Here is a 21,418-nt window from a genome sequence, read left to right as displayed (position 1 = left end):
AGAATTGATTAAAAGTCATTGTGGTATAGCTTGTATTCAAGAAACCCACCTCCGTAAGGAGGATAACTTTCGCCTGCACAATAAAAAGTTCCCTACCTCCTTCTTTGCTAATGGGGAGGGCACGAGAGGTGGGGTTTGTATTCTCTTAAAAGACTCGTTGTCCTTTGAGCTGATTGACACTATAATTGACTCAGGAGGAAGGTATATAATTCTCACATGCAGGCTTAATGGGGTGGTCTACACAATAGGTTCGATCTATGCTCTAAGTTCAGCCCAAATCACTTACTAGGAAGTTTTTTCAGATGATGACAGCTGCCTCTACAGGTTTTCAAGTTGTGCGGAGAGTTTAATGTTCCTTGCTCTGCTTGGCTTGATTGCTCTTCTCCCAAGGTGGGCAGGAAGGAATTGGGACCTATGTCTGATGAACGCCATCTCCATGATATATGGCATTACCTGCATGTGAATGTAAGGGAAAATACTTTCTTCTCTAATTTTTCCCAGATAAATCTTTTTTAGCTACAAATTTTGCAATTTCATAAGGGTAACAAGAGAAATTACTCCATACAATTTGTTGTACAATTTCTCATGAGTGCACAGTCATCTAAGGGTGCAGTAATTATATCGACACCACAGGTGTGTCACAAACTTTTACACCATTGGGCAGTGAAGAAAAAATAAATTACATTTTTACCATCAAGATTGTGTGATTGTGTGTTAGCTCCAAGTTTTACATTTTCACACTGGGAAATAGGTAAAAGTGGCACCAAATTTTGTCCCACAATTTCTGCTGAATGTAGAAATACCCCATATGTGGCTGTACAGTACTACTTTGCCATACGGAGTGACTCAGGAGGGACAGATAACTATTTGCCTCCTGGAGTGAATATTTTCTTAGACTAGTTTGTGGACTCCATATAAAGAGCCCCTAAGTGCTAGAAAAGCAGAATCCCCCCTCAAGTGACCACATTTTGGAAATTATAACCCTTTGGGAATTTATCTACAGATGTAGTGACGATTTTTACTCCATGGGTAATTTCCAGACACAAGCAGCAGTGGATGTTACTGAGTGAAAATTGCAAACTGCCATTGTAGTGTCCAGTATTCTGTAGTGACTAGTATGTTGCAGTCACCAGTACATTATGCCCAGCCCGTGTTTCTGGAAACATGCAGCGCACATAAGGAAAAAATTCCCAAAAATTAAAAAAAACACATTTGAGAGGTTAACTCACCAAAACCCTGACAAATTCACTAGCAGGATGCAGCAGACCTCCATTGATAAAGGCTGGGGAAGCACAGGTGCAACCCACCGATGAGAACAGCCACTAAACCAATATGGTCTGGCTGCCTAGTGGAAAAAAAAATGCACACAAATAGGGCTTGCATAGGACATAAGTCACACAGATAAGTGTGGTGCAAAGTGTCCGAACAGCCTATTAATGACGCCCATAGTATTAGCAGGCGGGCTGCTCAGCACTGTATATATGCATCACACAGAAAAAACCAAGCCAACATGAAGAGGTCTAGCTGCATCCTGCAAAAATGATAAAAAGTGCAAAAAGATAAAAAGATATGCAGCAGTGGATGTTGCTGAGTGAAAATTGCAAACTGCCATTGTAGTGTCCATTATGCTGTAGTAACTAGTATGTTGCAGTCACCAGTACATTATGCCCAGCCCGTGTTTCTGGAAACATGCACCCTAAGTTAGGCGGGCTCTCATCACTACAACATGTGGATGCTGAATGTTGTTTAGGCACACTGGGGCTCAGAAAGGAGGAGGGCAGATAATTTGCTGAATTTCTTTTGTGGCGCGAGGAGCCATTTAGCTTTTCCAGAGCCTTTGTACTACCAGTAACGTGGAAGCTCCCTATATTTCCATTAACAGATGACAGACCTGAGTGGGGACTGGCTTTTATTGTGGATTGAATTGAAGCTTTTATTGGGAACATTTTAGATCACATTTGGGATCACATTTATCCGGCGCTCTACGCTGACCACTTACTTTGGAGTTTCCATTTAAGTCTCTGAGTGACGTGACAGATCAAACCCCCGAGGGATCCATTCACTATAATGAGGCAGTAGAGTTCCTCTGAACTCTGTCTGGCCTCTGTTCAGCAGTGTCCTTTTCAGAAGTGCAAAAAACTGTGGCCGATAGCACTTTTATGCAATCCTAAAAAGACAGACAATGCCTCCATCTGCTTCATTAAAGGGAATCTTCTGCCGGGGGTTCTTTCTGAATCACGCATTTCAGAGATTTACCTGGAAACCACAATGTAAGTGCTCAACGCAGAGCACAGGATAAATGTGCACCGAGCCTTGCTGCGATCTTTGAGAGGCAGAATGAAAAAATCAACATCATGTGAAGAATTGTTTTTATTTATTTTTTACGTCGTTCCTCGTGCGGTATAAGTGACTATTCTTCGGGCCAGTGCGATTACAGTGAAACCAGATTTATATCAGGTTTTTATGTTTGGCAAACACTAAAAGACACTTTTTATTGCAAAAACTACTTTTATATATTTCGACCGACTGAGTCATATGATGGCTTGTTTTTTGCAGGACGAGCTGACATTTTTATTGGTACCATTTTCAGGTACATAACATTTTTTGATCGCTTTCTATTCTGATTTTTGAGAGACAGAATGAACAAAAACCAGCAATTCAGGAATTGCTTTTTGTTTTTATTTTTTATACTGTTCCGTGTGTGGTAAAATTGGCAAGACAGCTTTTTTCTTCTGATCAGTGCAATTATAGCAATACCTCATTTATATCTTTTTTTATGTTTTGGCGCTTTTACACAATAAAAACTGGAAAAATAATTATTTTTGCATCGCTTTATTCTGAGAACTATAACTTTTTTATTTTTCTGCTGATGGAGCTGTACGGTAGCTTGTTTTTTGTGGGACAAGATGATGTTTTCAGCGGTACCATTTTTATTTACATCCATCTTTTTGATCACATTTTATTGCACTTTTTGTTTGGTAGTATGATGATAAAGCATTGTTTTTTGCCTCTTTTTTTTTACGGTGTTCACCGAAGGGGTTAACTAGGGGGACAGTTTTATAGAGTGGGTCAATATGGATGAGGCAATACTAAATATGTGTACTTTTATTGTTTTCTTATTTACATAAAAAATTTACTTATTGGAAAAATATTTATTTATTTTTTCTTTATTTAGGGAAATTTAAAAAAAATATTTTTACACATTCTAATTTTTTTTAGCTTTTTTACATTGTTACATCACTGTATGCTGTCAGATCGCTGATCTGACACTGCACTGCAGAGTATCAGAATCAGACAGGCAGGGAAGGAGGCATGCAGAAGGTGCTCACAAGTCACCTTCCCTGCAGGATTCGGAAGGACACTGTGGCTACCTTGGTGCCGGGGGTCTCCATCAGAGGTGTATCTAGGCTTTCTGGCACCCGGGGCAAGAATTCAGTTCGCCCCTCCAAGCACACATGCGATTTGCACACTTAGTCATGTACCGACGAGCTGCTCTTCCTAATGCTCTCAATGTTCAGTGAAATATTGAGAAAAGCAGGAAGAGAAGCTCGTTGTCACAGGACCATACGTATGAAAATCGCATATAAGTGAAGTGTCCATGTGATGACTACTGGAACCTGCAGAGCTGAATCTTGACATTGCAGGCTTCTGAATTCTCACAACGAATGCACTGCACAATTTTAGGATTCTCCCGCACCGGTAGCATGAGTACACAGTCACGTCAGCACAAGCATGTGATTTATATACTTCTGGCCACATTACGACTAGACGTGCCCGGCCTCGCTCCGTTCAATTTCATTGAGTGAAGCCACACATGTCCAGTCAGCATGTAACCGCATGTATGTAAATTACCGGTACGAGAGAATCCTAACAGCGTTCAGTGAGCACTGTGAGAATTCAGAAGTCTGCAGTCACAAGGAATGACTTCAGACTCATCACAGACCTGAACAACCCCTTTAATGTTTCTAACATAAATAAAAACATGAGAATAAGTCAGTTTCACAAATAATATTTACATCCAGGTACCTTATACTGTAGATGACGTCGTCTCTGGAGTCGTTCTCCTTCTTTTCTTCTTCTTGTCCAGACCCCATGATGAGTTTTCTCATCCACATCTCGTCTCTGCAGACTTCCATCTCCGGTCTTCTCAGCAAATCTCCACACGATGCCCTTAAAGATAAAAGTGTCATTATAATGCTCCTGAATAAAAATATCTGCAATATACTGTCGCCTCACACTATTCCCCTCCCTCCTCATACGTCTCCTCTAACATCCCCCTTTTCACCATACTGTCTCCTCATATATTTACCCCCTCACTCTCTATACTGTCTGCTCACACATACCCGACTCCCCATACTGTGTCTGCACACATGCCATCACCCGCACTCCCCATACTGTGTACACATACATTTTTCCCATCGCTACTCATACTGTGTCCACATATATTTATCCGTCCGCTCCCCATACTGTCTGCACGCATCCCCTCCCCTCACCATACTGTGTCTGCACCCATCCCCCATACTGTTTCCTCATACATACATACTCTTCATTTTGTGTCCTCAAATCTCCCCACACACATTAAATCCCCACTCCAAATCCTCCCACACATATTAAATCCCCCATCCTCACTCCAAATCCCCACACACACATTAAAGCCCCCCATCCCCACTCCAAATGCCCCACACATTAAATAACCCCCCATCCCCACTCTAAATCTCCCCACACAATAAATAACCCCCATCTCCACTCCAAATCCCCCTACACATTAAATAACCCCCCATCACCATGCCAATTCCCCCCACACATTAAGTACCCCCATCCCCACTCTAAATCCCCCCACATTAAGTACCCTTATCCCCACTCTAAATCCCCCCACACATTAAATAACCCCCATCCCCACCCCAAATGCCCCCACATACTAAATAGCCCCCCATCCCCACTCCAAATCCCCCCACACATTAAATAACCCCCATCCCAACTCCAAATGCCCCACACACTAAATAACCCCCATCTCCACTCTAAATCCCCCCACACATTAAATAACTCTCCATCCCCACTCCAAATCCCCACACACATTAAATAACCCCCATCCCCACTCTAAATCCCGCACACACATTAAATAACCCCCATCCCCATGCCAATTCCCCCCACACATTAAGTACCCCCATCCCTACTCTAAATCCCCCCACACATTAAATAACCCCCCATCACCACTCCAAATGCCCACAAACACTAAATAACCCCCCATCCCCACTACAAATCCCCCCACACATTAATTACCCCATCCCCACTCTGTATCCCTACACACATTAAATAACCCCCATCCCCATTCTAAATCCCCCTACACATTAAACAACCCCCCATCTCCATGCCAATTCCCCCACACATTAAGTACCCCCCATCCCCACTCTAAATCCCCCCACACATAAAGTGCCCCCCCATACCCACTCCAAATCCCCCCACACTTTATCACTTTATGTATCCTCCTTAATCTTTGGTGGTTTCTTCAGCTCCAGAGTGGAGCACACTTACCACCAGTGTCCTTGGTGCTGGCGAGTGACATCAGCAGTGTGATCACATGACCTGATCACGCTGCTGGTGTCGCTCTGACCCGGCGGTCAGAGCTTCAATTGTACTGGTGTCTGTATATATGCCAGTACAATTCATCCCTGTGAGATGGCGCACGGCAGCTTCTCTGTGCCAGCTGTCAGCTTGACATCTGACACAGAGAACAGCCAACTCCTAGTCTGGGGGTGACAGAATGCAGCCGCCAGGGGAGACACTGCGGACTGCCACATTAGGTCTCCCGACTGCACCCCCCTGCCAGCTGCACCTGGGGCACATACCCCGGCTGCCCCCCTGGATATGCCTCTGATCTCCATAGAGACCATCAGGACATCGCTATGCAATCGTGATGTCCCGATGGAAGCGCGCAGGGAGCCTCCTCAGTGCGCAATGCTTCTCTACGCCACTGTCAATATTGACAGTGGCATTATAGGGGTTAAATGCCTGCGATCGATTCTTACACCAATCGTGGGTATTGCTGCGTGGTGTCAGCTGTCACGTACAGCTGACATCCCGCACCCAATAGCCGCGGCACTCAGCGTGAGGCCATGCGATCACTGCACCATACATATACTACTCTGCAGGAATGCACCTCCCGCAGAGCAGTATATGTGTAACAAGGTGGCACGGGGTGGTAGTCATGACCGAGTCTCTTAAAGCAACAGTCCAGAAGCCCCCTGGCCCCTTGCACATGAAAAAGACAAGTGCAGTCCCAATCCTACAGCACAGTCAGTTACCTCCTTTTCACACTCACTACAGCCAATGAGGGTGAGGATTCAGAAAAAAACAGTCCTGCTCCAACAGGGAAAACTTTACTGTACATGAGATAATGCTTCCTGCTCTGTCCCTGCACCTACTTGAAGCCAGTGAGTATCAGTGGCTTCCTCCCAAACTGGAGAGCCACAACAGTCTTTCTGATGACAGTCCCACAGTCCTGGGGTCCGTCTATACTGCCCGGCAGACTAAGGCAGACGTCTGCAGCAGCTTTGACCCGTCGTCTGGGGCCCCTTCTGCTCCTGGCTGTGTGAAGAGACCTGCCAGGGGCAAGACTGCATGGGCATTGACTGGGAGACAGGAACTTCCTGTTCCTTTGAGGCTGCTGACTTAGCCTACCAGATTAACCCTTGCTATCCCTAATGATAACATACTCATTACAACACAATATATACAATACAAGGGCATGGGAAAAAAGAGCAACACACAGTACACATAGCATTAATAAAACAGTGAAATGTAGGCAAACCATCAGGGCACCGCATGGGACACTAATGCCTGGAATATAGGAGAAAGGGAGCATTGAGTGTCTCTGCCACCTCCTTACATATGTATGGAGTATGTCGGTAAGGGGTTAAGGGCATAAAAATTTAAATTTTTTTCGCCAAATTTTTTATATTATCATAAATATACACAAATCATATCAACCAAAATTTACCACTAACATGAAGTACAATATGTCATGAAAAAACATTTTCAGAATTACTGGGATTCGATGAAGATTTCCAGAGTTATTACCTCATAAAGTGGCACTAGTCAGATTTTAAAAATTTGCTCTGGTCATTAAAGGGGTTGTTCACTTCTAGGACAATCCCCTCCTAACCCCAATAAAATAATAAAACTTATACTTACCAACCTTGCCGGCACCTTTCCCACAGTATTGGCACTCGCTCTCCCCGGGGTTGTGATGCAGTGTTGTGACACATGACGCCAGCGCCGAATCCACACAGTCGTCACTGATCCTACCTTGAACATAAAGAGGAAGTTCTACCTACTCAATTCGGCAGAAGTTTGAGACAGTGATGCCAGATCTGATTGGGCACCAGGGTCACTTTTCACAACACGGCATCACAGCCCCCTTTAAGGTCAAAATTAGCTCCTTCACTATGGGGTTAATATGTTTTATAGCTAGGGACATCTATGTGGCCTTGCTTTTCTATAGTGGATGTAAATATATGTGGCTGTGTTTGGTTTCAAGTGTAGCTACAATTGCTTCATATTATGCTATGATTGTGTATTTATGACTTAATATAATGTTGCCTCTAGTAAGGTCAGCTTCTGAAATTGCCTGATATAGTATTCCAACATTTTTTGTCTTTCCTTTTTAGATTTTTTTTTAAACATCATCGATTTATCATATGTCTCTTTATGATAAAAGATCCTCATACAAAATCTAATTATGCACTACTACTTTTTTCGAACAGGTTCCTAGCTACTCGTGTATCGTTTTTGACCTTTCATTTGGAATTCCTACTGGGCAAGTCAAAAATATCTGGAATTATCAGGAGTAAATGTGCCCAGATATGGGACAGACTCCATTCTGTTGTGATGCCAGAGCCTGCACAACCTGACTGGGTGCGGATAACAAGTGATTTTTGCCTGAAAAGTCAGTTTCCAACTGCTTCGGGGCCTTGGATGGGAAACAGATGAGGGTCAAAAAACCACCGAACTCTGGTTCCCAATATTACAATTATTAACATTATTTTTCTGTGGTACTATTGGCATTAGTTAAAGGTAACTACATGTTTAGAATTGTAGATATTGGCGCCTATGGAAGAATAGGAGATTCCTGATTCTTCAAAACTTCCTTAATGGATCGGCGGCTTCAAAATAATGATCTCGGTCTCCCACCTCTTTGCGTTCTCCCACCTCCTTGCGTTCTCCCAGCACCATATTGATTTGTTGTGGATGAGGCCTTCCAATTAGCTCACCATGTATTGTGGCCCTACCCTGATTAAGGACTCAGTCACCAGAGGTGAGTTTTCAATTATTGTCTGTCTCGTGCTTGCAGAATGGTTGAGTTTGCTTTTGGCATTCTGTGTGCTAAATGATGGTTGCTCCTGTCTGCCCTCCAACTTTGAGAACAGAATGTGAATGACGTTATTAAAGCATGTGTGGTCCTGCACAATTTTATCGGCATGAATGAATGAATGACATCAAAGATACAGGTCATGAAGATGTACAGGATATGACCATTTCCCTCATAGAACCATCTGTGCTGACTATACGATGACAGTGTTCCACCATTAAGGATCGAGATATGTTTGCCACGTATTTCCTCACACTAGGGGATGAAACTCCATGGCAGGATTCACAAGTTATTGTTCCTTAAATTTAAAATGTGTTACCAAACATTTTACTATAACTTTGTTTTGAAAATAATGCTTCTATCATAAACATGTGTGTTGTATTTGCTACCTTCACTTGCAACATGCATATTTTTGGTTAAAAAAAAACATGTTTTTTGTGTTAAAAATTATTTTAATAGAAAAACAATTATAAATATGGACATTCAGATTTTTTATATGAACATCAAAAAATCTTTTTTTTTACAAAAATATTTACACCAATAAACACATACAGCAGAAATTTGGAAATAAATATAACACATACATCACAAATTCTAATATGTGGGTGGTGATCTTTTGCTAAGAGGCAGAAATGTTTCCTGCCCTAGATGATGGTGGTGGCAAATATGGTTGGGCCATGAAATGTGTGTTAAATGACCCTGAAGGTAAAGTACACCACTATGTCTGATGTTTTTGGGGTAATGGTATGGACCACTTTGGCCGTCATAGTCACTTTCATTAGGCCTATGCCTGTACCATGGTCACTCCCTCTGACCATCAATGTATCTAGTCAGTGGAGCTCCTGGACCAGCCCGATCCCCTTGCCTTTGGCCAGTCAAGAGGCCATAGTTTCTGTCAGACCGATGCCAGCTTTGAAAGCAGTCAAAAATCTTGCGTGGATTGTTGGGTCTGGTACATGCATCCAAAACAATGCAGTCGCACAAGCCTGTCATGAATATACCATGCCATGCTACATGCAAAATTCCCCTCCCCATCATCACTCACCATGCGTGATAGATAATCTAAAACACCACTATAATTCGCACATGGTGGTGATGATTGGGAGCTCCCTCCTGCGCCGGACTCATAGTGGGATGGGTGCAGCTACAGGGAGTTGTTAGGTGGAAGGGTAGGGCTGAGGCTCCAGAGTCCTTCCACTTCCTCAGAGGATTGCTGGTGCTGAATCTAATGATTGGCCTGGTGCTGATCCAACATCCTCAGCGGTATCGACCACTGGATCCAATAGAGCATCTGATTCAAAGGCCGTCTCCCCATTATGAAAGTTGGATTCAGTTCTGCAAGTGAAAAAATTAGATAATGCTGGTTAAAATTATGCAACTTAACAAGTTCATAATCTGGATTGAAAATAGGAGAACCTGAGTCACCATATATTAGAAAATGCAATATTTATTGATACAAAATACATAAGATAAATACTCAATACAATATGTAAACCAATTTTTTCCTTTTATATTGCACATGTGCAGCACCCACTAGGGCCTTGGGTACTTGGTCCGGGCCGGTCGGTTCTTCAGGGGATGTCACAGCAGCAAAGACCTGGTCCGTGGCCCTGGGTGTGCAATAAAATGATTTTGGGGAATGCTTATAGGGGATTAATTCGTGACGCCACCCGTGGTGTTTGGCAATGATAATATGGCCGACGCTGTAGTTCAGATCTGGGGCAGTTGGTGACGCAGCAGAGTTGATACAGCTCTCCACAGGTATAGTGAGGCCCCAGGACAGTTATGGTGTATAATGTGATGGTGGTGGTTGTAGTGCAAGGCAGGTGATGCTGTAAATAAATCGGAGGACACATTAGAGTGCAGTCTTCACGCTTTTACTCACAGTTCTTCCAGTTACAATCCCCAGCCGAGGTGCTGTGTCCTCCGGGTCAGTGGTCCAGCCAGCTCTCAGATAATTTGGGGTACACTGTACCAGAACCCCCTTCTGATGTTCCTTCCCTGGTCATCTCACTGTGCTGGCTCCCAAGCCAGCAGCCTGGGTTCCTGTTGGGCGACGTTCTCTTGGTCCCCTTGACCCTATGTGGCTGCCTTTTCAGCAAATGTGTGTGGATTCGGCTGTCGCACATACAGATACTTCAGCCTCCGGTTTGCTAGCTGAGTCCTACAGATTCTCCACTAGTCTGGAGCTGATCCTCTACTGCGACCTGGTCCCTCTACCCGACTACAGTCAGCATGGATTCAGGCGCCACGGGTGGATACTTCACTTCCCTGGCCCCTAGGACCCCTTCTTCACTCCACTCTACTCTTTAGTCCTGGGGCAGGCTCATCACTCCTTCAGTCCCTTCCACAACCTGTCTTCTCTTCCTGACTCCTCCTCCAACTGACTCCTGTTACCATGACAACTCTCCACTCTCTATCATCAGCTTTCTCTCCAGCTGTCCTACCTTTATCTACTTCTTCCACCCACACCTTCTACCTAGTCCCTCCCTGGCCTGGAGATGTCTAGTGTTGGGTGCTAGTGTGTGGGTACTGGGTAGTGTCCCCTCCTTACCCGAGAGCGGAGTACCACACCTCTGGCTGAGGTGCAGTACCTCTGTGGCTATTGGACGCTCAGGAGTGCCACATTGCCCCCCCCCCATTAAACACAGCACATGCTCGGGCTGGAACAGAGCAAAACAGATGTTACAATATACAAATATTTTTCTGCAATGCATTACATCTCTAATCCCAATCATTAGTTTTTATTCTGATACATGGCAGCAACAAAACTGTAGAGTAACGCAAGTAACACTGGCAGCTTTGTTGAATTTCTGAGTACAGATGACCATAAAAACATGAATTGGTCAATGAGCGCATGGAGAAAACCATTAGCAAGGCTTACAATTTACAGTTAGGTGGTGGATGATCGCAGAATAATCTCCATGGTGAAGAGAAACCCCTTCACAACTGCCAACCAAGTGAGCAACACTCTCCAGGAGTTAGGCGTATCAATATCCAAATCTACCATAAAGAGAAGACTGCATGAAAGTAAATACAGAGGGTTCACTGCACAGTGCAAGCCACTCATAAGCATCAAGAATCAAAAGGCTAGACTGGACTTTGCTAAAAAAATCTAAAAAAGCCAGCACAGATCTGGAAGAACATTCTTTGGACAGATGAAACCAATATCAACCTCTATCAGAATGATGGAAAGAGAAAAGTATGGCGAAGGTGTGGTACAGCTCATGACCCAAAGCATAACACATCATCTGTAAAACACGGCAGAGGCATTGTGATGGCTTGGGCATGTATGGCTGCCAGTGGCACTGGGTCACTAGTGTTTATTGATGATGTGACACAGGACAGAAGCAGCCAAATGAATTCTGAGGTATTCAGAGCCATACTGTGTGCTCAGATCCAGCCAAATGCAGCCAAACTGATTGGTCGTCGTTTCATACTACAGATGGACAATGACCCAAAACATAAAGCCAAAGCAACCCAGGAGTCTATTAAAGCAAAGAAGTGGAATATTCTTGAATGGCCAAGTCAGTCACCTGATCTCAACCCAATTGAGCATGCATTTCACTTGCTAAAGACTAAACTTCAGACAGAAAGGCCCACAAACAAACAGCAACTGAAAACCACCGCAGTGAAGGCCTGACGGAGCATCAAAAAGGAGGAAACACAGCGTCTGGTGATGTCCATGAGTTCAAGACTTCAGGCAGTCATTGCCAACAAAGAGTTTTCAACCAAGTACTAGAAATGAACATTTTATTTACAATTATTTAATCTGTCCAATTACTTTTGGTCCCTTTAAAAACAGGGTGGCACATGTTAAGGAGCTGAAACTCCTAAACCCTTCATCCAATTTTAATGTGGATACCCTCAAATGAAAGCTGAAAGTCTGAACTTCAACTGCATCTGAATTGTTTTGTTTAAAATTCATTGTGGTAATGTCTAGAACCAAAATTAGAAAAATATTGTCTCTGTCCAAATATATATAGAGCTAACTGTATAAGGCAATAATCCCTGACTAGATGTCTGTCATATGCTATACGTACTGTCACACCTCCCCGTTGAGGAATTGCAGATAAGAGATCTATTATTGTAGAATATAAACGGGATTTGAACCAGCCCGGAAAACATTTTTCTTGTACGTGGAAGCAGCAAAGTCTTGAGAAACGCAAGTAAAACTGGCATCTTTGATGAATTTCTGAGTACAGATTACTGTAAAAATCATGAATCTGTCAATGAGTCCATGGAAAAAAGTGACAGCAGCAAGGCTTAGAATTTATAAGGCAATAATCCCTGACTAGGTGCCTCTCATATGCAATACCTACTGCAACATCTCACCGTAGATGGATTGCAGATACGAGCGTTATTATTATAACATAATAGAATCTATTTGAATTAGCCCTTAAAAAAGTGATTAGTTTAATGTAGCAACATCAAGGACTGTCATTTCAACAACCCTGCTGGAGAATATAGTGGAGTGTTTTGCATCTACTCAGCCTGATATAGAGGATACCAGGATCTTCTGTACTTACTGTGCACACTCTACTGTTCCAACTCTGAAATCCTGCATGCAGTGTGAGAACTCCTTATGTGATGATCACCTGACAGCCTACAACAAGGCACTAGGTCATCTTTATATATAAAACTGAATGTGTGTGTGTGTGTGTGTGTGTGTGTGTGTATGTGTGTGTGTGTGTGTGTGTGTGTGTATCACCAACCAATCACGAAGCATCTTTAATTTCAACAGAGCTGTTCAAAAGAAGCTGAGCTATGATTGGTTGCTATGAGCAACAGTTTTCCTTGCAACCAATCACTAGGCATCTCTCATTTCACCAGAGCTGGTTAAAAGAAGCTGAGCTGTGATATGGTTGCTATGAGCAACTTTTCCCACTTGACAACACCTCAGCAGACACTGACATGGTGGGAGAAATCTAGCATCCCTGGGAACATAAGCTCCCAGCCACTGTCTACCCCCAGAAAGAAGCAGAGAGCAGATGACAGAAATGAATCACCCCCTCCCGTGCCTATATCCCCATCACACATCCTCCATAATATAGGCACATCTTCCCTCTTAAAGGTATCATTGATATGGAAATCAGAGCAAATCCATCCAGCGCTTTGGTTTTGACCCCAGGCCTCTCTTAAAGGGATCTCTGGTATGGATGTTAGGACTGTTCCACTCAGCTCTGTGATTCTGACCCCAGGGTCTCTTAAAGGGATCAATAGTATGGAAGTGAGGGCAAATCCACTCTGCACATTGTTACTGACCCCAGGCCTTTCTTAAAGGGATCTCTGGTATGGAAGTCAGGGCAAATCCATCCAGCACTTTGGTTCTGATCCCAGGCCTCTCTTAAAGGGATCCCTGGTATGGAAGTCTGGGCAATTGCCTTCAAATGCTCTGGTACTGAACCCAGGCTCTCTTAACGGGATCTCCTGTATGGAAGTTAGGGTAAATCCCTCAGCGCTCTGATCCTGACCCCATGGTTCTATTAAAGGGATCATTGGTATGCAAGTCAGGGCAAATCCACTCAGCACTCTGGTTCTGATCCCAGGCTCTCTTAAAGGGATCGCCGGTATGAAAGTGAGGGCAAATCCACTCAACGCTCTGGTTCTGACCCCAGGCCCCTCTTAAAGGGATCCCCAGTATGGAAGGCTCTGGCTGATGGGATGATGTGGGATATTAGGGGTAGTAGTCCGGTGGCTCTGGCTGACAGGATGATGTGGGATATTAGGGGGAGTAGTCTGCTGGCTCTGGCTGATGGGATGATGTGGGATATTAGGGGGAGTAGTCTGCAGGCTCTGGCTGACGGGATGATGTGGGATATTAGGGGTAGTAGTCCGGCGGCTGTGACGGGATGATGTGGGATATTAGTGGTAGTTGTTCGGTGGCTCTGGCTGACGGGATGATGTGGGATATTAGGGGTAGTAGTCCAGCGGCTGTGATGGGATGATGTGGGATATTAGGGGTAGTAGTCTAGTGGCTCTGGCTGATGATGTGGGATATTGTAGTGAATGGGGCTATGCGGAGTGGGCGGGGCTATACACTCAGCTTTAAATATATAGATATAATCATTATAATTTGTTATAACTAACTGTAGTTAGTTACTATGCCCGGGCAGCGCCGGGCTCTTCAGCTAGTATACTAATAGAACTGATCAGCTCTTTTCGGTTACATTTTTTTTACCTCAACTAGAAGGTGGACCCACAGAAAATTTTCTTTACCCATTACTAAGGAGTTGGTCACTGGTCACTGGTCACTACACTGGTAAAGTCTAGTGCATGGGATGTCAAAAATTAGAAGGAGGCACTCCAATTCCCCTTTGAAGAGATGTAGTTGAGGGTCTCAAAAAAAAAGTTCCCATTATTAAGGACTCGGAGTGTGTGTCCTAGACAGGAAGTGCCCACGCACTAAGTGAATGTGCTGAAAAACATTCACCCCTGGGGGATAAATAAATATAAATCTATATATTATATATATATACAGTATATATGCTGAACAGACGGGATGAAGGTGGTGAAGGTACTACAGTCTGTAGCGCAGGCAACCAGCTCCTGTTCCTCACCATCCTCATTATCACCCAATTCATGTTGAGAAGATGAGATGAGGCTAGGCTGTGTAGGATCACCCAGTTTAGTTTCACTCAACTTGCTCTGCCTACAAAGCCTCCGCTTTAACTGTGAACAGCGAGCGTTTCAGTAGACAAAGAAGCGGGATGGTAACGCTGATTATAGCATCATCCCCGCTCACCATCTTGGTCAAGTCATGAAACAAAACCGCACAGATGTCAGACTTCCATGCCCACTAAACAGTTCTTATGTGTAGAGGCTGACTGGAATACCAACATGCATGGTGTAGCTGGTATTCAATTACTGCCCTCTGCTGCTCACAAAGCCTTGCCAACAAATGTAACGTTGAGTTCCAACCCGTGGTGACATCACACACCAGTCGGTGAGCTTGAAGCTGCCAACGCTGCTGCAGCACTACCAAGGCACAGGCACCTGTAGCTGACATGATAAAATGGACACAGATGCAGCATACTTTCATAAGTAGCTCAGCCAGATGTGGGTAGGTTTTGAGAAACCACTGAACCACTAAGTTGAGCATGTGGGCCAGGCATGGTATGTGTGGTGTTATCAAGATTCAGAGCTGCCACCAGGCAACAGCCATTGTCACATACGACCATGCCGGGGTTTCAGGTTCAGGGCTGAGAGCCACAAATCAGTCTGGTCTGTTAGACATTTCAACAACTCTGTGACAGTGTGCGGTTTGTCACCTAAGCAGATTAGCTTCAGCAGGGCTTTTTGCTGATTGACTGAGACAGTGCTGCAGTGCTTCCAGCTTGCAACTGATGTTGACGTTTGTGAGATGCACGGCTGATGTTATGGGCATGTTCTTGTGTAAGGTGAGGACGGTACACGGGGAGAAATAGTGGAAGTTGGTCACTGAGTACTGAGGACGGCTGCCACCATGAGGTTGCAGAAAACTTCCATCTCCACAAGCCTAAACAGCAACATTTCTAAGGCAAGCAGTTTGGAAACATGGCCGCTTAGTACTATAGCCTGTGGGTGGGTGGTTGCGTATTTACGCTTGCGTTCCAAGAACAGGGGTAGAGACAACTGAACGCTGTGCTGTGACAAGGAAGTGGACGTGGTTGTTGACCTTGGTTGCAAGTGTGCAAGGATAGGTGCAGAGTGGGAGGCATCTTCACCTACATCATGGACAGGGAATTGGTATATCTGCAGAACAGGGGAAGAGGTAGTGGTGTCACCTGCAGACACTGTTTGTGACCCTGGTGCTCGGCCAAAGTAGTCGGGTGCTTTGCTTGCGTGTGTCTGAGCATGCTGGTCATGGTCAGGCTGGTAGTTGTGCTGCCCTCGCTGATACTGGCATGGCAGATATTGCAAATGACCTTTTTTGGGTTAACTGGACTGTCATTAAAAAAGTGCCAGACTTGGGAACACCTAACTCTTGGCAACTTCACCTATGTTAGTGCTCTGGGGATCAGTGGCCCGACTTGTGTCTCTGGCCACCCCACTGCCTCTTGTGATACTGTGAATCCCTCCCCCCTGTGCGCTGCTGTCCTTGCTCTGCATGTCTCTTTACCAGGTTGAGTCAGTGACTTGTTCGTCCACTGCCTCGTCTTCCACTTCTGTACCCTGGTCCTCCTCCTGTTTTGCTGTCACAACAATACACTTGCTTGCAATTGTGTTTTATCATCATAAAGCTCTTGCTACAGTAATTGTAGCGTTGCCTTCTTGTAAGCGTGACCGCTCAAATATTTGCGCATTGCTACATGCAAACTCCTCATGTCCTGATTGAAATGGGCAGGTCGAGAGGCCAGAATCTATAATAGGAAATATGAACAGCTCTTCGAAGTATCCAAGAGTGGGATCACTTGTCTCTGGGCACTTGGGACAGTAGTATGAAAGAGGATCAGGGAGAGGATTATGTGGCTACTGAGAATGGACCATGTGGTAGACAGAGTGGTGCTGGCAAAATGACTGGAAGCATTATCTGCTATCCATTCAAGAACCTTTTCACAGTGGTCTGCCTTCAAGAGTGGTCTTCCGTGTCCCCCAAAAAAGTGGGAAAGTATACTAAATCGACATGATGTATGTGTTTGTTGTGCTCTTGCGGCAGGCACAGTTTTACTTTGCTCACAGCCTCGTCCTCTGCGATCACCATCAGTATCATGTCCACTTCCCTGTCCCTTACCACGTGCCTTGACCATTTTTAATTATGCATGATATATTCCTGTTGAGAAAACATTGCAGAGTATTACAATGCCAGAAAAATTTGCCCACTACAGATGGACGTATATCACTGCAGTATCAATAAAGCAATGCGATTTTTTTATAAACAATTTAATTTTTGGAGGGTTTTGAGGGCCAACTGTACCATGATAAATGCTATATAAAATTTCACTGCTCGAAAAAATTGCACTATTGCAATAACAGCAAAATTTGCCCAATTGATATGAGTGTATAAGACTGCTGTGTTATGAATAGGTCACCAAGGAGGATGGCAGGAATAGGCTAGGCCACTAGGAAACCAGAAAGGTTGGTAACTTAGCGGATTGCAGACCCCTAATACAAACAACAAAACTAGCAGTAGCTGTGGGGCGTACCTACGATGCCCTAGACGCCTCGGCACAGCCAGAGAACTAACTAAGCTTAAAGCAAGAAAGGTGAAATCTAAACTGCCCTGGTGTTATGAATGAGTCACCGTAGGAGGCAAAAACAGAAATACAAGCTAAGTCCAGAAAACCAGAGAAGTTGGCAACTATCAGATTGCAGACCCCTGAACCTATCAACACAACTAGCAGTAGCCGTGGGGGGTTCCTACGATGCCATAGACCCCTCGATCACAGCCGGAGAATTAAATAGGCCTAAAGAAAGAAAGGGGAAATCTAAACTGCCCCTGAGCAGACCCCAAAGCAATAGGCAGCCCCCAACATATAATGACGGTGAAGCAAGATGAAAACACTAACACAGACAGAAAGATAGACTGAGCAAAGCCGGGGCCCAAAACTACCTAGATAGGAAAGGACAGGAAGGCTGCTGTCTGCAATCTGCCAAAACCCTATCAAAGACATAAGCCAACAAGCTGATATGAAAAAGACCCTGAAGCAGCTAGGCTTCAAAAACTAAATCAGCACTCAGGTATTTTCAGAAGACAGAGCTAAAGGATTTCAGCACACCCCAGCAGGGAATGGCAGAAATCCAGAAAAACAAAGCAAAACAAAGTCAAAGCACAAATGCAAAAAGCCGAGCAGCAAACTTAGCTTTAGAGGAGAAGGAATTCAGACTGGTCTCCAAGGATCCCACAGAGAAATCACCCGCAGGGCAGAAGGGCGTCGGCAGCCTTATATCCAGTCAGTAACTCCACTCAGCCAGTCATCATCATCAGCCTCAGGTGTTTGATAATCAGGCTCACTACCTTTCTTTACCAGAAGAGGGAGTTCCTCGGGCCTCAGTAGTGAAGGGGAAAATGAACTCACAACACCCTGGAGTAGAACCTCAAAGAAATAGATAGCTCCCAAACATATATTGTCAGTGAGACAAGATGAGGCACAAACACAGGCAGAAAATAGGCTGAGCAAATTATGGGGCCCAAACTGTCTAGATAGGATAGGAAAGGAAAGACACTGTCTGCAATCACGCAAAAACCCTAAAAAATCCAACACGTCTGATGTACAAAAAACACTGAGGTATCACGACCTCTCCCCCACTATATCAGCATTTTGGTTTGAACTGGCAGCAAAGCAAAAGAGACTAATATAACAGGGGACTGAACAAACTGACACAAGCTGTAACATATGGAGCGGGGTCCAGCACTGCCCCAGCAGGAATCACGCTGAACCCTCACAGCAAAGCAGAAAGAGGCAAAACCAGATCAGATGCAAGGATTAGCAAATGAACAACTTAACTGAAAAATGCAGGATCAGGCAGGAGACGGCAGACCTCAAAATGCACAGGAAGAAACCAATCACCAGCAGCAACTGAGGGAAGCCTGCTCGCTTATATCCTCCTAGTCAGCAACTCCTGATTTCCAATCATCGTCTGTCAAACCAGCCAGCTCCACTACCCGCAGTAACCACCAGAGGGAGCCCTGACTCAGAAGTCAGATGAAAAGAATTCACAACACTGCTGTGTAAATATAGAAATGCTATTTTTTAAACAAACAATTTCTTTTGTGGGGGAATTCTTGAGGCCTAACTGTAGCATGCTAAATGCCATATCAAATTTAACAGCTCAAAAAAAGACGGTATTACAATTCCAGCCAAATTTGAACACCTCAGATGGGTGTATGAGACTGCAGTTTAGTATAGCAATGCGATTTTTTAACAATTAATTTCTTTTTGGAGGGGTTGAGGTCAAACTGTAGCAGGATAATTGCTGCATAAATTTCACTGCACAAAAAAGTTGCAGTCTTACAATACCAGGCAATTTTTCACACCTCAGATGGAAGTATTAGACTGCAGTATAAATATTGAGAGCCCATCAAGTCTGGTTCTATGCTTTTGATGCACAACGTCTGCAGTAAAAATGGGGAATATTTCCATGCTCACAACCATTTGCAAAATTAAGCGCAATGAAAATATTATTAGCCCTGAGAAGAGGTTTTAGTATCAGTTGCGGGCTGCAGCATAAAGGACGTGTAATTCAGTAGAAAAAAGAGGGGCAAATTCAGCTTACCATGCCGTGTGATGCAAAGTCTTGGTTGAAATCGATTCCTGGAGAGTGCTGATCCTGCCAGTGATTGCGGCCAAATGGAAACAAGGAAGGAGGGAGGAGTGGGTGAGCACAGCCATTGTAAAAAAAAGACTTTATTTAATTATCAAAACTTAAAAAGGTGAAAGTTAAAAACAAACTGACGCATTTCTGACACATCAGTATTACTATTGATTATCGTTAGCCCTAAGAAGGACTGTTGTTTTACTTAACAGAAATATAAATGTGGTTGAATCCCTGGATAATATGTAGCTACAATTCTGTCTCTCTCACCAGCACCTCTCCCTACACTGCCTGTGTCCAAGTTACAGTGTGCCGAGCATGGGGTCACGGGTCTTATATACTGTATATATATGATGCTATGCGGCCATCGAATCACAGTAATGCCACAACCAAGATGGCTGCGGCATTACAGTGACTGGCAGGCAATCCCCACATGTTCATTGGCTGTCTAGAATGCACCAAACATGCAGGACGGGGACACGAGCTGAGTAACGAGCATCCCGAGCCACTGATGCTCAAGCGAGTAGCGAGTAGTGACAGGCACACTCGCTTATCACTAGTGTGCAGCCCAGCTTTGTTTGCATATTTTTGGTATAAGCAGGTTTATTTCCCCTGTCCAAAAAGGACCACGTAACAGCAAATGCCTGGAGTTAAACCCAATGCCTAAAAATGATGCAGAAGTCCACAGTATAGGTGTACATTTACCAAATTGGAGTAAAAGAGCTGAAATGCAGAATCTAAAATGTGTGTACAATTTTTTAAGTTTGTATATATTTTTAAAAAACACTACAACTATAACACCCCAATAAAAATTTGCAACCCAGAATGCTACATCGGTTCGGTTGTACATGCATGGAAAGGAACTTGTGACAATGAAAGCAGTATTTTTATGATTTGTATGATTGTTAGATTTTGCTAGTAATGCAGTTATACAAAAAAAATACCATTTTTGGGTAATTAATAGATATTTTTTGTTTCAAATTCTCACCCCTTCAAATTCTCACCCCAGTGTTGCGATTGCTGTTATTAATGGAATAACGGCGACTGCATTAAAAAAAAAATAAGCTTTCCCATTTAATTTCTCTCTCCTCTGATGTGATTTCACATCAGAGGAGAGAGAAATGGGGTCGCTCGATCCCCCACGGTACCTCCGGTGTCCTGGATCCTCTTGCATCCCCCGTGATGTCCCCCTGCCAGCGGCGTCTTCTTCTGGGAAGAAAAAGGCTGAGATCTGCTGGCTGGAACCCGGCAACAATAGGAAATTTTTCCTATTGGTTCATTTTGATCACTCTGATAGACCCTAGGGTTACAGTTTGGGCTAGAGTTAGGACTGGGCTAAAGTTAGGGTTGGGCTAAAGTTAGGGTTGTGGTTAGGGTTGGGATTACGGTTAGGGTTAGTATTATGTTTAGGGGTGTGTTATGGTTAGGTTTGTGGTTAGGGTTATGGTTAGGGTTGGGATTATGGTTAGGGGTGTGTTGGGGTTAGGGTTCAAATGAGAACTGGGAGGTTCCACTGTTTAGGTACATCAGGGGGTCTCCAAACGCGACATGGCACCACCATTGATTCCAGCCAATTTTGTGTTCAAAAAGTCAAAAGGTGCTCCCCTCCCTTCTGAGCCTTGTAATGCACCCAATGAGTGGCTTTCCTCCACATACAGAGGATTGGCGTACTCAGCAGAAATTGCACAACAAATTTTGTGGTCCATTTTCTCCTGATACCCTTGTGAAAATAAAAAAATTTAGCTCCAAAGTAATTTTAGCGGGGAAAAAAATTAAAATGTTCATTTTTTTCTTCCACATTGCTTTAGTTCTCAT

The 21,418-nt window shown here is 44.0% G+C and overlaps 1 protein-coding gene across 1 annotated transcript in view; it reads left to right on the top strand.

Annotated features, from left to right (window-relative positions):
- Positions 1 to 280: 280 nt before the first annotated feature.
- NKX2-5 (NK2 homeobox 5) overlaps positions 281 to 21,418 on the top strand; it is a 35,947-nt gene continuing 14,809 nt past the window's right edge. Inside the window, exon 1 of the mRNA XM_073575295.1 lies at positions 281 to 465. Within this exon, the coding sequence (XP_073431396.1) occupies positions 444 to 465 (22 nt within the window). The 5' untranslated portion in view covers positions 281 to 443. The remainder of the gene's footprint in view (positions 466 to 21,418) is intronic.

The sequence above is a fragment of the Dendrobates tinctorius genome, unplaced genomic scaffold (genome assembly GCF_039654945.1).
Source record: "Dendrobates tinctorius isolate UK_male_01 unplaced genomic scaffold, ASM3965494v1 ptg000043l, whole genome shotgun sequence".
Taxonomy (NCBI): Eukaryota; Metazoa; Chordata; class Amphibia; order Anura; family Dendrobatidae; genus Dendrobates; species Dendrobates tinctorius.
Note: the sequence above shows the minus strand (reverse complement) of the source record. Positions and strands in the feature narration are given on the sequence as shown.